The sequence below is a fragment of the Equus caballus genome, chromosome 21 (assembly GCF_041296265.1).
Source record: "Equus caballus isolate H_3958 breed thoroughbred chromosome 21, TB-T2T, whole genome shotgun sequence".
NCBI classification, from domain to species: domain Eukaryota; kingdom Metazoa; phylum Chordata; class Mammalia; order Perissodactyla; family Equidae; genus Equus; species Equus caballus.
Window position 1 is genome coordinate 45,093,196 of NC_091704.1, and position 15,751 is coordinate 45,108,946.

General features: G+C 43.9%; 1 protein-coding gene across 5 annotated transcripts in view; it reads right to left on the reverse strand.

The window, feature by feature from the left end:
* Nucleotides 1-15,751, reverse strand: part of TTC23L (tetratricopeptide repeat domain 23 like) — a 58,976-nt gene that overhangs the window by 33,701 nt on the left and 9,524 nt on the right. For all 5 annotated transcript variants that reach the window (XM_001500200.5, XM_070246332.1, XM_023625790.2 and 2 more), the window contains exons 4-7: nucleotides 15,484-15,607; nucleotides 4,778-4,934; nucleotides 3,033-3,158; nucleotides 141-318 (exon numbers count right to left, since the gene is read on the reverse strand). In XM_001500200.5, coding sequence (XP_001500250.2) covers nucleotides 141-318; nucleotides 3,033-3,158; nucleotides 4,778-4,934; nucleotides 15,484-15,607 — 585 coding nt within the window. The remainder of the gene's footprint in view (nucleotides 1-140; nucleotides 319-3,032; nucleotides 3,159-4,777; nucleotides 4,935-15,483; nucleotides 15,608-15,751) is intronic.

Below are 15,751 nucleotides of genomic sequence, written 5' to 3' on the forward strand. Positions count from 1 at the left end.
TTATTTAAGGTTGAGGAAGGGCTCTTGTGTGGATGTGGAGAGAAATCAATCCCACCCCTTGTTCTTCTAAGAAGCCCAAGTTTCCCTGGGTCTGGGGCCAAACAAGGCTATCCTGGTGGGGTTCCAGTCAACCCACCAACCTGTTGCAAGTACTGGATGGCCTGGTCGTGGTTCCTCCGCAGCTGCTCCATCTGAGCAATTTCCTGGTACAGACTGACCAGATCCAACGTCCTATCCCCCTTAGCAGCAATAACGTTGCCAATTGCCTTTTCAAAGTATGCCAGAGCTAGGTTCAACCTATGGATGGCCAAGGAAGCTCTACAAGAAAAGGGACAAAGACGGAAAGTCACAGAGAGGCCACTTACTTTGCAGACACAAAAGGAACTGATTCTAAGAACTAAAGAATTTGGCCTTCACAGACCAATCATCTGAGTGGTTGGCTCAAAATCCAGCCTTGCTGTAAACAAATTCCTACCAAGCTGCATTTTACCTACCAGATTCCATGGACTACCATTCATCAAACGCATTAATATATCATGCTACCGTCTAATTTTATAAAAAAGCAAATGGAAAAAATGGCTTCCCACATCATTTACCCATAAACATAGACTTTCTAAAATCAAAATCAAAATCAAACTTTAGCACCTCTGGCTCCCTCTCTTTCAGGCCAAAGCAAAGTTTTGCTTTGTTTTGTTTGACTTATTTTAGTTTATTCCTCCTCAGTTAAAAATGACAGAGGATAGAGAAAACAATGTAAAGATTCCCCTAAAAGGAGGTTAAATAAATTATGGCACATCATACAATACTTCAGACATTAAAAATTATGTTTTCTTTTTAGACTAACTACATGGGGAGAAATTCAAAATGTCGTAAGTTAGAAAAAAGTTATAAAATCGTACTTAAAATATGATCCTGACATACATAGATAAACAGGTAGATAGATATAACTAAAATGTTCAGAGCAATTATGTGTGGGTGGTGATATTACAATTTCATTTTCTTCTTCATATCTATCTGTATTTTCAAATTTTCCAAAACAAAATGGGGAATATAATTTTTTTAAATGATAATAAAACAGTATTTCATTAAGGTTTCTCTTTCTAGAGATAGCAAGACACAAAGAGAAGGAGACGGGTAGTTCAAAGCTGGTGCCCAGTTATTAGCTATATGGTCAAACTCCAGGCGCTCATATTTCCTTCCAAGTAAAACAAGGTTAAGAGTACCTAAGTTACAAGGTTGTTGTGAAGATTAGATCAAAAATTATATGTAAAAACGCCTAACATATAGTAGATACACAATCAACATGACTTCCCCCTCACCCCTTGCCCCCATCTTTGTATTCCCAAGTTGAATGGAAAATATATGTGTATGTATAAAATTATTTTATATAAGGCATTCTGCAACAGTTACAATTTATTTTAAGATGGAAGTTTTATCCTTCCTTTAAAGATTAGGATTAATGATCAAAAGAGCACTGGCATGTTATCTGATAATTCTTTACAAAAAAATTGTTTTGATCAATCAGACCACTATTTCCCTCGACCACAAGGACAGAAGTTATAGAATGATAATGGCCCTCATCAAGAGCTTGTAGGGAGACATTAGCCAAGCTGTCTCGCCTGAACAATCTTGCCTTATTTTCCCCACCTTTAAAATGGGAAAAGGGATTTGCCGTTCTAGATATTTGGTCAATATCAAACACAACTCAGTGTTGTACAGACGATGAGCTATGGATTCAGATGATCCAGTTGACCACGTGATCCAGTGACAATGCTGGCTCTTCTACCTGTTAGCTCTGTCACCTAGATTCACTTAATCTTTCTGTGCCTTAATTTTCTTATCTGTAAAATGAAAATAAAAATACCTACCTCATAGGCCTGTGGTAGAGGACTGAATGAAATAAATTATGTAAAGCACTTAGAGCAGCGTCTAGGGTGTAGTTATTCTTAGTAAACTTGCCAACACTTAGAACAGCGCATGCACAATAAATATTGTACTCAATAAATATTGTGGAATAAATGAATGAAATGTGCATTAGAATTTATTATGAAAAAGGAACAAGGCTATCTTTCCTATAAGGCACAAAAACCTTTGCCACTACCCCATGTGACAGCAGTAAACATTCCCTAGACTCTAATTTATGGCCCTGTGGACTTAATAGTCTGATTTAGCTCTGGACATTCGGACATCTCCCCAACATTTCCCAATGACTTCTAGACTCATCTTGTTTAGAGGATACAGGCATGACTCATGTATTTCACTTACTTACCACTCAGTCATCTGCCCTCCTGTACCAAATGCTTAGAGTTTTGGAAACAGATTGTTTTCAAGGACATGAAGATATCTGAAAAATCTAGGGAACAGTAAACTTTTTATTATTCTCTTTTTCTTGTGATAATCTGATGGGCCCACTCTCATATCTAAATATTCTGATTCTCAGAGGATCCCTAACTCAACGGCAAAACAGTTCAGGCTTGTTCAGGCTTGAACAAATTCCATGAACTTTGTTTCTATACAGAAAAGAACTTTCCTTAAAATGCATGTGTTGTGCATAGCTTTCATGGGCCTCCAACAAATTATCTTCATTAAGAGTTCCTTCCTCATCTTTTAAGATGTCATACTTAATGACAAAAGTAGGTGGCAATTCAGAAAAAAAGGTAATTTTAGAATAAGTGTGAGAGGCAGTGTCAGGATGGGCTAAGAGTCTGTGGGGTCAGATCAAAGATCCAACTCTTAAAGCTCGTCACCTTGGACAGTCTGTTTCACCTCAGTCCGTCTCCTTGCCCTCTCTCTAATGACATAATAATTGCACCAACTACCCCAGTGGTGGCTGTGAGGGTTAGATGGACACTGCTCATCAAGCTTGGACCATGGTGTACGTGTTTGGTAAATACAAGCCTCTTTTATTATCATTTGAGGCTCTGAGAGTTTTGCTCTGAATATTTTCCTCCCTTTATATAGACAGTACAGAATAATCATGTGATTCCAGGCCTCAGTCATAAAGCCTAGGCTTCTCTAAGCTCAGATCTTACCTGCCCAAAGCAATTGTTAGGTCTTTCTCTGAGACTTGTAATCCACAAACGCCTCTCCGATATAATTCTTTCAGCTCCATCATGTTTCTCTCTGCCTTCTGCAGGTTGAAATAGGCCTCTCTGCCAGTGAAACAGTCAAGGAAAATGCCAGGCACACAAAGTGCCCCCACTGCCCAGGGACCACAGTTAATAAACAAACAAAAGGGCCCCTTGGGGGACCAGCCCCATGGCTGAGTGGTTGGGTTTGCGCGCTCTGCTTTGGCGGCCCAGGGTTTTGACAGTTTGAATCCTGGGCATGGACATGGCGCCGCTCATCAAGCCATGCTGAGGCGGCATCCTATGTGCCACAACTAGAGGGACCCACAACTAAAAATACACAACTATGTACCGGGGGGCTTTGGAGAGAAAAAGGAAAAATAAAATCTTTAAAAAGAAAAAAAAAAGGGTCCCTTGGGAAAACAAAGGCATATTTGAAAATGGGCACTTCACTATGCTCTCTATTTTCCGTATGTATATGTCGTCAAGGGAGAATTCTTTAGAAAAGGAACAGGGCCTTGGGTTTCCTGTGGTGGGTGCCTGAAGCCAGGGCTGGGGTGGGTAGTGAGCATTTGGAGGAATGAACAGAAACCGTCAATTACACTAGATTTCCTTTAGCAGCATCCACTGTGTGACAACAGTTACTCATTTTTCCCAAATTGCTTCCTGTGAATGGTAAAAGAGAGGAATTAATTTTGCTGAAAGGGACTTTCTGGGTCATTTAGAAAGTCCAAGCAAAGCAGGTTTTTGGCGAGAGGCAAATAGCAGGAAAGAAAATCCCCTTAATTCCCAAATATCCTTCTATTTCCCACATTTTCAATAACCCCCTGTTAAGGGCATAACAGAGGAAGGCCACATATCAGATTCTGCAAGTTGAGTATCAAGACCAACAAAGTAGAGAGGGGGTCGTGTAGAGAGGAGAGGCTGGGGGACACACGGGCTCAAAGTAGGCTCATGATTACTCATAAGCATGAAATACCCTTCACAGTTTTCACATGGGGATGGCACCCAAAAGGCTGTCAACATCACAAGCTTTTTGAGGAGAGGCCTATATAAAAGTTCCCCTCTGGGGATGCAGAGAACTATTTCTTTTGTTTATTTTGGTTGGCCTCCAGCTTCATGGGCAGTATTCTTAATAGCATTTCCGAAAAACTAAAATGATCAGGAGTCCATTAAATCAGAGGTTTTTGGCTACATGTTACAATCACCTGGGGCGCTTTGAAAACTCTCAGATGCACCCCAGACCCACTAAATCAAAACCTCTAGGGGGACCCAAACAGCAGTAATTCTTAAAGCTCCCCAGGGGATTACAACATGCAGCCTGGTTTGACAAACAGTGCCTTAAATCACCACCCATTCTCCTCCTTCTACACCACCACCACCACTACCACCCATGTCCTCATTGCTAATACTGATTTTCTTGAGCACTCAATGAAGAGCAGGACAAACTCCAAAGACTTTCAACGGGCTAAGGGATATATCCCCAGTGAGATCCCTCCCATGGCTCCACTCAGAGCTTATATGAATAGACAACAGGAGGAGCATTCATACCTTACTAGATGGAGATAAGAGGCTGGTGGAGGGCCTGGATGTTGGAATAGAGCTACAAGGCCTTGGTTCCATCTCCCACCCTCCTGTGCGAGAGGATCCATCTGGCACGTGTGGCACTTGGCCCTGACCACCAGACCCAGCTGGGAAGAGAAGGATATTGGTTCTGCAGGAGCCAGGCCACCCCCAGGGTGTAGTAGAGCATGACCAGAGCTTCCAGGATTTCCTTTCTTTCCTTGTCTGAGGTCGTTTTTCCCTTCCAGGTCAGCAGTGTGTTCTTGGCAGACTCAGCATGTTTCTTGGCCTGAGCTGGGAGGCCTGGGGGGTTTCAGGGTAGGTGGCAAGAAGAAAAACATTAAAAAGGTGTGTTCAGTCAAAGATATTCCTGAGAGGGGAGAGGTGGGCAATGTGGTTGTTGTATGGTCTATAGTATTGGTTCCCAAAACTGGTGGGGCATCAGAGTTATCTGGAATGCTTGTAAAGAATACAAAGTCCTGGGGCTGGCCTTGTGGCATAGTGGTTAAGTTGACACATTTTGCTTTGGTGGCCTGGGGTTCATGGGTTCAGATCACAGGTGCAGACCTATGCACTGCTCGTCAAGCTCAAGCAAAATGAGGAAGATTGGCAATAGATGTTAGCTCAGGGCCAGTCTTCCTTACCAAAAAAAAAGAAAGAAAAAAGAATACAGTTTCCTGGGCCCTAAGACCTACTGAGTAGAGTCTCTAGAGGAATGGGGTCCAGGAATCTATATTTTTAATTAACTCCACAAGTGCATCTCATGTAGCCACCCTGGTGTTAGTCTGTGGACCTCTGTTTGGAAATCACTGATGGAGAGAGGAGTGGAAGCTGAGGATCCCATTCCCAATTCTGCTGCTAATGCCACGTGACCTCTTCAACCCACAAAGCTTCTCCATCATCCTCCAAATGCAGAATGACAACAATAATTATAGAAGCTGCCCCTTTACCAAACACATGGAGATGGGCCAGGAACAAACTAGGTTATGCCACAGAGTGCTATGCTTTGAGCTTTCTGGCAGAGGCATTCTATAAATAAAAGGACCTATAAATACAATTACTTCCATCTGGGGATTTTTCCAACCCAGGATGAAGCTGGTGATATTAATTGGTCACACACAGACACGCACAAAGAATCAAATTTCTAAACACAGTGAGGCTCCTCACCAAGAAACTAGATAGGACCTGGTGTGTCTCCCCTTTCTTCTAATTAAAGGCTAGTGCTCCAAGGCACGCACTTGAACTGCTGTTCATTCAGTTAACAGAGGCAGACTTGGGAAGATTCAGTTACAGAACTATTTCCTCATCTTCCAGCCTGGCTCATGTCCAGTGATCCCTGATGGGAAAGGGGAAGCCCTGGAGAAAAGAGAAAGGCCAGCAGAAAACATTATCCTAGTTCTCCACTCTGACGAAGACAGTCATGGCCGGCGTTCACTTTCAGCTCTCCTCTCTGAAGCACCTAGGGTCTGGGGAACACATTCACCCCGGCCCAGTAGGCCCGCTGTGCCTCTCATTCTCACTTCACATTCCCAGTCCTCAGCGTGCTGTCCCTTTGGCCCCGAGAGCCTGGTTTCACAGTGTGCGTGTAGTCAACAGCATTGGGATGGTTTGAAAGGACTTGCAATTGATGCCTGCAGCCCTCCTATGGGCCAGATGTGCAGGACCTCCTCAGTGAGTTGCAACAATGAGAACAAAGCTTCTCTGGAAGAGCCCTAACAGTGAGCCTAAAGCCAAGAAGTCTTTGCAGAACACTCAGAAGATGCCTGTTCTATAGGTTTCAACCAAAGAGAAAAATGGACTCTGTGGTGGGCTGTGTCTTAAGTTACCAGATAACAGTGGTCCTCAAACTGCACTGTGCACCGTAAGCACCCTGTTAAAATGCAGATTCCTGGGCCTTACTGCCAGTAGTTATGGTTCACAAGTTCTAAGGTGAGAACCAGGGATTCACATTTATAACAACCATCCTAGGAGATACTGACGCAGGCGATCTGAAGACCACACTTGGAGAAACACTGAGTTAATAAAATCTTTATAGAGGAAGTGGGACTCATCTCCTTTTTGAAGAGTAGGTAGGATTTTGACTGATGAAGAATGAGAAGAGGTTTCTACTTGGAGTAAACAGCCTGAGGCCAAAAAGAAAGAATAAGCCAGTGTGTGTGTGTATTTGTGCATGCACACACGGATGGGGTGGATTTGGGGGTATGTAGGAGTGTCAGAGAAGGCAGAAAGTTGACCAGTCTGACCGAAGGGGAGGTTTAAATTTAAAAACATTTAAGGTGTGAATTGGACAGGTAACGTGGAGTCTTGGATGCCAAGATGAGGAGGCTGGATTTGATCTGTTAGTAACAGGGAATCTTTCTGTGTATTGAAGAAGATAGCGGCAACAGAAAACTGTTGGGGACATCAGACCAAGACACTAAAGTAGGAAACTGAGAGAGTCTTTCTATCAAACAGGTTCTTTTCCACAGCCAGGTGAGCCCTTGGGCATGTGTCAATAAGGAATGCAGGAGCCAAATTTAGAAGCTCTCCTGGGTTTGTAGGAAGGAGAAAAGTGAAACTGGATGAGCTATTGAAAACCACCCCCAAGTCAGCACAATACTCCTTCTGGGCTCCTGAACAGAAAACAAATAAGACAGCTGCTCTGAGGCTTTGCCAGTCTGCGCCTCCCCGCCCCAGAGTGCCCAGCGCTGGTCGTGAAATCTCCCGAGGACTGCTTTTCTTCTAAGCTCAGCAGCTGATTAATTACAGAGTTCCTTGTCTCCACTTGACCATGCTCCACACTGTGGTCCTTCTGATGAAAAAGCTGAGCTGGTGACCAACGGGGCTTAAGCAAACTGAACTAGGATCCTGATTTAAAACAGCCCATTAAACTTTAAGCCCCAAAGGGGAAAATCACTCCTTTCACCCTCCCAGAATCCACTCGGGTCTCCACAGTGGGGTGCATGTACCCCTACAGGTGTGCAAGATGCCACAAGGGTGGAGGGGAGAAAACCAAAACTCCTCTGCTACGTTTTCATCTTATCTTTTTTGTTTTCTATTTTGATGAATATTTATAACATTACATAATATATTAGTACCATTGTATGTAATTTATAATAAATACACATATACAGAGAGTGTTTGCTCAAATTTTTTCTAGTAATAAGGGAGCTAATTCTCAAGAGTTTGGAAACCACTGCTTTAGACAAATGTTTTCCAACATTTTCAAGTATGAAAAAACTCTTTTTTTATGTTTACAAAAAAATCTCACTTGGTGATATTTTTATAGCATTTCCTACGTGAGAAAATTCATGATGACAAAAGTACCATGAATCAGCATCAGTAAAACTTTGAAATGAATAGGCTTTTTATTAATTTCAAGAACACCTTCTTTTATGTAAAAATAACACTCTGCATATATGTATATGTATAAGACGTATTTTCTCTCTCTGGGGAGGATGCTCACAGATTCATGCTCTCATTCTGTAACTCCAAGCCCCATCTCCTCAATTCCAATATCCGCTCTGAGATGGAATCATTTTCCTTTACTTGCCCTCCCAAGCCAAGGACACCACCCCTCTCCCTGCACCAAGAGTGCAGTAATTACAGAAGTAAAAGTCAGCATGGCAGCAAGATCTGCTCCTGGCGTCGAATTCAGAAATTACAAGGACATATTGATGAACTGGAAAAGAGGTCCAGAGATTGTCCACTAGACAGGTCAATCGCTTGCTTTCCTTTGGGATGAGACTCCACCACTGACGTCTGTTACTGTGACTCAGGCCAGAGAGAATCTGCTCAGAGCTACCCAGTCTGAGGAGGTTGCTGTTGTCACCTTAGATCATCATCTGTATTTAAGTTAGCGTGGCTCAGTGATTAAGAGAGCAGGGTCTAGAGGCAGCCTTCCCAGGGACAGATCCTGGCTTAGCCACTTCCTACTATCCATGTGGCCTTGAACAAGTTACTCAATCTATCTGTGCCTAAGTTTATTGACCTATAAAATGGTAAAGAAAATACCTTCTACCTTGTAGGGTTGTTGCAAGGATTAATTTAATTAATTCATGAAAAAGGATTAAATAGTGCCTGGCACATAAGAATGAAATGAGTTTGAATAAATATTAGCCATTATTTATTATTACCAGGGTCCGTTCCTCTTAAGCAGTTTATTATATTTGTCCTTTGGACACTTTTCATAGAGCTGCTTATAGAATCTTTATAAAAGGCTGCATTCTCAAATGCGAGCTCCCTTCAGCCAGGTACTAGGCTGCCTGCAGGTCAGATCACCTGGCTTTTATCATTCCCTGTTGTTCCTGGACCAGTTTTGTTTTGTTTTGTTTTTTACCAACTAGGCAGAGAAGGTAGCGCTCAAGACTTACGCTTCTTTTTCTGCAGTTTGCAACAATTATAATAGAGCCCCAGATACCTGGAAGGTTTCCAGTAAGAACAGGCTGACTATTTGTTTATTATTAATAATTAATTAATTAATAATCAATTAATTGCTTCATTAATAAGCAAAATATCAGGACACTGCTTGTCCACGTTACTGTATTCTCCTTCCTGAACTCTTGAAAACAGTTCACCGCTAGGTGACCCACCACGCTGTTCTCTGATGCCCTTTTCTCAGCCGCTGAAACACTAGGCCCATTAGGATTACCACCAGGTCAGCTGGCAAGGGACTTCCACTTCCACTGTGCCTCACTCTATTTCACCAACCAACAGCCTTTTATACTCTCTGCTTTGCAAAGACCCCTCACTGTCCCATGTTATTGAGTCCTGAACCCCATTCCATCAACTGCTCCATCTTTTAAAACCTGAATACTCTCTCTAACGGGCTCCTTTCTCACTGCCTAAAATCTTCCTGGGTCTCCTTCTAAAATGATCTTCACGGGATTTTTCCGCCTTCTCTAGTTACCTCCTACTTTCCCTCATTCTTTTCAATATGTAGTATGTAGCATACATAGCCTAGTCTGCTGGCCCTGGTTTCTTCCCCTCATCCCTGGGATCTGACTTCTGCTCCACCCATTCTGTGGAAGATGTTCTCGTGAGGCCCCCAAAGACCTCCTACTAAATAAATCCAGTCACATTTCTCAGTCCCCATCTTGCAGCAGCCTCAGACACCCTTGGTGACTTGGCTTCTCCTCCTGGCTCCCAAAGCACTAAACCAACCTGGTTTTCCTTTATAAACCTTCTCTAACTGGTTCTTTGCTAACTCTTTACGAGGATCCTTTATTCCTTCCACTAATGTGTCCATTCTCCAAGGGTGTGTCCTTCAGTTTCTTCCTTTTCTCCTCTCTTTCTCTCTCTGAAGTTTTATCAACTCCTATAACTTCAACTATGGCCTCTATGCTTATAATTTTCCGTTTCCCCTCCCTAGTTCTGGTCTCAAACATTCCTCCATGTTTATGATCCTCCTTCTCTCCTCCCAAGTTCTGGTCCCAAATTTCCAGCATCAAGTAAAAATGTACTAGTGGATTCCTCTATTGCAATTCAAAATCAATACATCAAAAATTGAACTCACCATTCCTCTCCCTCCATCCACTTCCCTTTCTGACCTATTTATCTCTGTAAACAGCACCTTCAGGGGCCTGAAACTTCATGGTCATCTGTGGGTCTCAATTTTCCTCAACCCCAAATGGAACACCAATTCTTCCTTCACAGTCTCCTTTTTTTAATGATAATTTTTGAATAAGTGATACATTTCCATGGTTTAAAAGTTAAAATTATATAAAAAAGTAAATCTTGAGAGTTCTCACATCCAACCCTGTTCACAGCAAGCACCCTCTAAGTAACTTGTTTTTGTTTCTTTCTTGCGTATCCTTCAGTGTTTCTTTACGTAAATATAAGCATACGCTCTCACATCTCTCCCTCTCTCTGTCACACAGAACCAGCATACTGCATTGTGCATCCTCCTTTGCCTAATAATGTATCCAGGAGCTCTTTCTCTGGTAGTATACAGAGCTTCCTCATGCGCTTTTAAAAGGAGCATATATCCCATCATGTGTATTGGTCCTCTGGAAGTGGGTACACATAGTTTCCAACCTTCTACATTCATAAACAATGCTGCAAAGAATAATCTCATCCATATGGTATTTTCTAAGTGTGTATTTAGGAAAGAGTCCCAGAAGTGGGATTTCTGGTTTAAAAGGTAAATGCATCTGCCCTTCATAGACTCTTAAATCCTTACCCTCTCACTCACTCCCCCTGTCACCAGCCTGGTTTTACACCTAGATGACTGAGATGGCTTCCATTCTAGCTATCAGTGCTGGATTGACCTGTCCAAAAGCACGCTTTGATTTATTCATCCCCCTGCTGGAAAATCTCCAGTAGTCCTCCTGGCCTACCAAATAAATTACAAATTCCTTAGTCTGTATTTAAAACCCACCACGGTCTGCCCGACGTCCCCTCCTTTCCAGGTTCAGCTTCCCGTCCTCACCTCACCTGGACAGGGCTGTGACTGCTCTCTAAGCACCTATGCTTTCCTACCTCCAGGCCTTTGCCCAGGCCTTGTTCTTCATCAGAAATGCCCACCTCTTCTTCTGCCTACCCAAACCCCACTCATTTTTTAAGGGCTTTCTTAAATGGCACCTCCTCCTCAATCTATCACTTGCCACCCTCAGCCAGAAATGATTTCACCCAACTTCCCCAACATCCTGTACTTAAGTCAATGACATGGCACTTGCCTTATGGCACCTTCTATCGTAGTTACGTCTGTCTGGAGCTCATCTTTCGCATGAGGTTGTACATTCTTTCAAAGCAAAGACTGTGCCTTCTGTACCTTAGATTTCCCAAAGTGCTCATCACGGGATTTCGCACACACGAGTCTCTCACTAAATACTCACTAGTAGATGGTTTATTGAGAGAAATCAGCCTTTTGGCTTGACCCCCCTTCCCCAAGCCTGGAAAAGGCTCACAGGGAAATGAGGCAAGCAGGTCTGATGGCTATAAAATACGCACGTGTGCAGTGAGGCATGAACGCAGATGCAGACACCCCGCCCACATGGAAGGCTGGCTCATAAATTCTGTCCATTTTAGAGCAGTTGTAGGATTAATGACAACAAAATTAAGTGGAACTCAGCAAGCCCTCCATCCCTCTTGAGGGTTTGCTATTTTTCAAGCTGTTTTAGTCCATGGACCACAAACTTTAAAAAAGTTACAGCGAAGGGACTTGGTAAGGACTACAACTGAAATAAGAGGCACTGGGCTCTTCTCAAGAAAAGGTCAAGATCATAATCTATTCTAGAAAAACTCCAGACTAGGCTTCAGAAAGTGTGGGTTCAAGGCTGAGTCCTCTTATATTATGTGGGTACTTCATCTAATCAGGAAGCTGTTTTTCCCATCTAGAGAAAACAAACACACACAAAAACCTTCCTTTACAGGAAAACTATTTTTGTTAGTTTTTTGAGGAAGATCAGCCCTGAGCTAACATCTAACAGCCAATCCTCCTCTTTTTGCTGAGGAAGACTGGCCCTGAGCTCACATCCATGCCCATCTTCCTCTACTTCATATGTGGGACACCTGCCACAGCATGGCGTGCCAAGCGGTGCCACGTCTGCACCCGGGATCTGAACCGGTGGACCCCAGGCCCCCGAAGCAGAACATGCGCACTTAACCACTGCACCACCAGGCCGGCTCCTACAGGAAAACTTTTTTCCCCCTCCAACCTACTATCCAAATGTGGTTCTCCATTCACGTGGCAGGAAGAACTGAATTAGGGAAAAAACGATGGTGTTCCCACCATCTTTTGTGATATGACCTGTTTACCTACCTTGACTCAGCCTGGAAGCTAACTGGGAAAGTAAAACTCAGTCAGTTTGTGGCTATTCATGGAAATGGTTAATTTCAGAGGATGAGGGCCAACCTCCCTCTACAGATGTACCATAGTTATCTCCCCAAAGGGAGGTAGCATCTGGCCTGCCCCAGGTTCAGACAAATGTCCCCCTCAAACGCTTCTGGTACCTTCCTCTCTGGTTCAAGCTGCCATCATCTCAAGTCTGAATTTCAGCAAAAGTCTCCTAGACAGTGTTCCTGAATCTGGGCTCTCCCAGGGCCAAGGAGTGTACTTGTCCATACCAAACCGAGTGCCAATGACTTGCCAATTGCCGATTCCATGGGTCTCTCTTCAGCCTTCACCTCACTTCTACATTTGACCTCTCTTCTACCATTTGAAACTGTTATAAGCACACTGTAATTCTTTTTGAGACCCTTTCTCCTCCCTTGGCTTCCATCACATGGCCCCTCCTGATTCTTCTATTTCCTTTGCTGGCTCGGCTTCCGCTACCCATTCCTAATGCCCTCATACTGCAATCTGTCATCTGCCCTCTTTCCCTCTTTTTCCACATACTTTTTCTGATCAAGCTCATCCACTCCTACAGCCTCAACTTGCTCCTATGTGCTAATCCCTCCAAAACTGACATCTTTCCCAAGCTCTAGATCCACTTCTCAACTGTTTACTGAACATCTCTCCATGGATGTTCCACAGGTACCTCACCTCAGCCATGATCCAGCCTGTCTGAAACCCAACTCAGCAGCTTCTTCCCCCTTCCCCTGTCAACCTGTGCTTCCTCTTTAGTTCTCTATTTCAGCTAATTGTCCAGGTCATGCCCTATTCAACTTCAGCTCTTCCCTCAGCTTCTGACCCCATATGTAACTGTCCGCTAAATGTCACCAGTCCCACATACTATTTCTTCTGCATTCCAATTGCCGTGGCCAATGCCCTCATTGACTCTCAGCTGGGCAGGATAATGGCCTTCCTCTTTGTTTTCTCTATCAGTTCAACCCATCCTCCAGAGTTTCTCACTCCACAATATAAGTTTGATTATGTCACCACCTCACTTAAAACCTTTTAATAACTTCCCAAACTCCTTAATACCTGGGCCCAAATTAACTTTCCAGTCCCATTACTAGTCATGACCTGTCTGTCCTAAGATGTCTTCTGTTCTTCCCTCTTAGGTCCAGAGAGAAACTACAATGTTCTGTATAAGGAGTTTCATAGAGAATGCCCTCACCTCACCTCCCACTCCTCAGATCAACACATATGGAAGGCCAACTTTGTGCTCTCTACCACTCTCCTCAAAATCTCCATAGTAAATCTGTACTCATCCTTCAAAGGCAAGACAAATGTCACCTTCTCTCTGTAGCCTTCCTTGACCTCCTGTCCCAGTGGCAGAACCACTGATTTCCCTCATTTGTGTCCCCCAGAATTTTGTTCCTGCCTTTATTATGGTGCCTATCATAAGACCCCTGTATGCTCCCAGAAGGCAGGAACCACTAGTAGTCATTTATGTATCCCCGGTGCCTAGTACGGTGCCACCAGGCTTATAACAGAAACTCTGTAAGTGTTAAAGTAGCACATTGCTAAATTTGCCTCTTATCATGAAGGCGGCAAGTTTCTGAGGAGATCAGCCTGACTGGAGTAGAGAGATCCCACATGAGAGATGACGTAGCTCCGTTAGGGGAAGAGTTTGTTTTGCTGAGGGCCTTCCTATGTCCCTTGAACATCACAGACAGGTGGCTGCCTGCTCTGCTGGTAAGGAAGGACTCCCGCCTCTACTTAGCCATGTCACGTCAGCCTTCTCTCAGAACACAACAGATGTGGCCTTAAGTCCTGAAAGGGCCTCCCTGTGACCTCACTGTGACTCACAGCATCACTGTCCCCAATGTCAACCCCTCATAGTGTTGCCACATCAACAGTCCACGAATCTAAAGTTACATTCAAAACAAGCTCAAAAGGGCCCAAGGAGCCCTAAGAAGGAATATACTTAAGTTCTAAGCTTAATAAGTGAGGATTGAATTCAATTTTAACTTTTTCAAAAGTTCTGATTTCTGATATCTAGACTCATTATGACCCAGGTACATTGGTTCCCTTCCCCCATAGCCCTCAAATCTCCTAAGCCCTTAAATCATTTCTCTCGTACTGTAAGTTAGGCCCCGCCTCAGGACTCAGGTCCAAGGGGCACTTAAAAAAGCCCCAGGCCAGTGGCTTAGTTCTATCAAGCAGCAACTTGGCTGATCCATACTGTGTACCAGGGACCGTGCCAGGTCAAAGGAGACCTTGTCTCTGCCCTTAGAGAGCTTCTACTTCAGAGGCAGAGGCATTAAAACAAAGCCCCTGTGAGTCTAATAAGTACAATGAGTTCCATGGTAGAAGTGTATGCAGTCCATGCAGGCGTACATGGTTGGATGATGGCCAGAGAGCCTTGAGGTGGCTGTGTCTTTGGTTCCAGAAATGTGTTGTTGCCTCCTTCAGTCTGTCAACAAACATTTATTGAGCCTCTACTGCCAAGTTCCTGCCCTTGTGGAACTTACACTTGGGTTTCAGTTTTAGCAAATGGATTCCTATCTTCTTCTGTACCAGAGTACCTTCCAGAAGCACCAGTTCTCTAGAATGAGAGCTCTGCCTTTCCCTCAGCCAGACCTTCCCGGAACTTGAGTTCTCATCTTGGAATTCAAGTCATATTACTGAGTCTGCCTCCCCAGTGCTGAGTGTACATACCTGTCCATCTTCCCCGTTTTGGCCTGTAGCTGGAACCTCTGATACTGTCCTTTGCCCACCGCGCCTCAGTGTCCTCATCTGTAAACTATGGATAACAATAGTATCTCCCTCCAAGGGATATTATGAGGACTAAATGAGACTCGCTTGGCAAATGCTACGTACTTAATAAATTAACTATCATGACCATGGTTATCATCTTTACTTCTAAGATCCTTGCCACACTGCCTGCCTCATCAATGGACCTTCCCTCCTCTTGACGAGGTGTGAGTTGGGGACAGGAAGGGCCCTCCCCCCAGTCATCCCCACCCCCACCATGGTTGTGCGTGGGCTCAGTTTGGCCGTCACAGGCTGGCCCACCCAGACCCAGCCAGGGAAACTGAGTACCTCTCAGTGTCAGATAGCCATAAGCCAGGCAGGCCAAAGCCTGTGCACATTTCCAGTGTTCTTCCCCAAAAATAATCCGAGAAAGGATAGCGCAGCGAATCAGCTCCTTGTTTGCTTGGGTATTCTGCAGAGAGCAAAGAAGTTATTATGCTTTTTGGAAAGGAGTAAAAGTTCCCGCCCACGCTCTTAGCACTGGAAGGTGGGACTGAATTCACCTGTCACCTTTTTCTCTTCTCTTTCCCTCCATCCCACATCTAATCCATCAAGT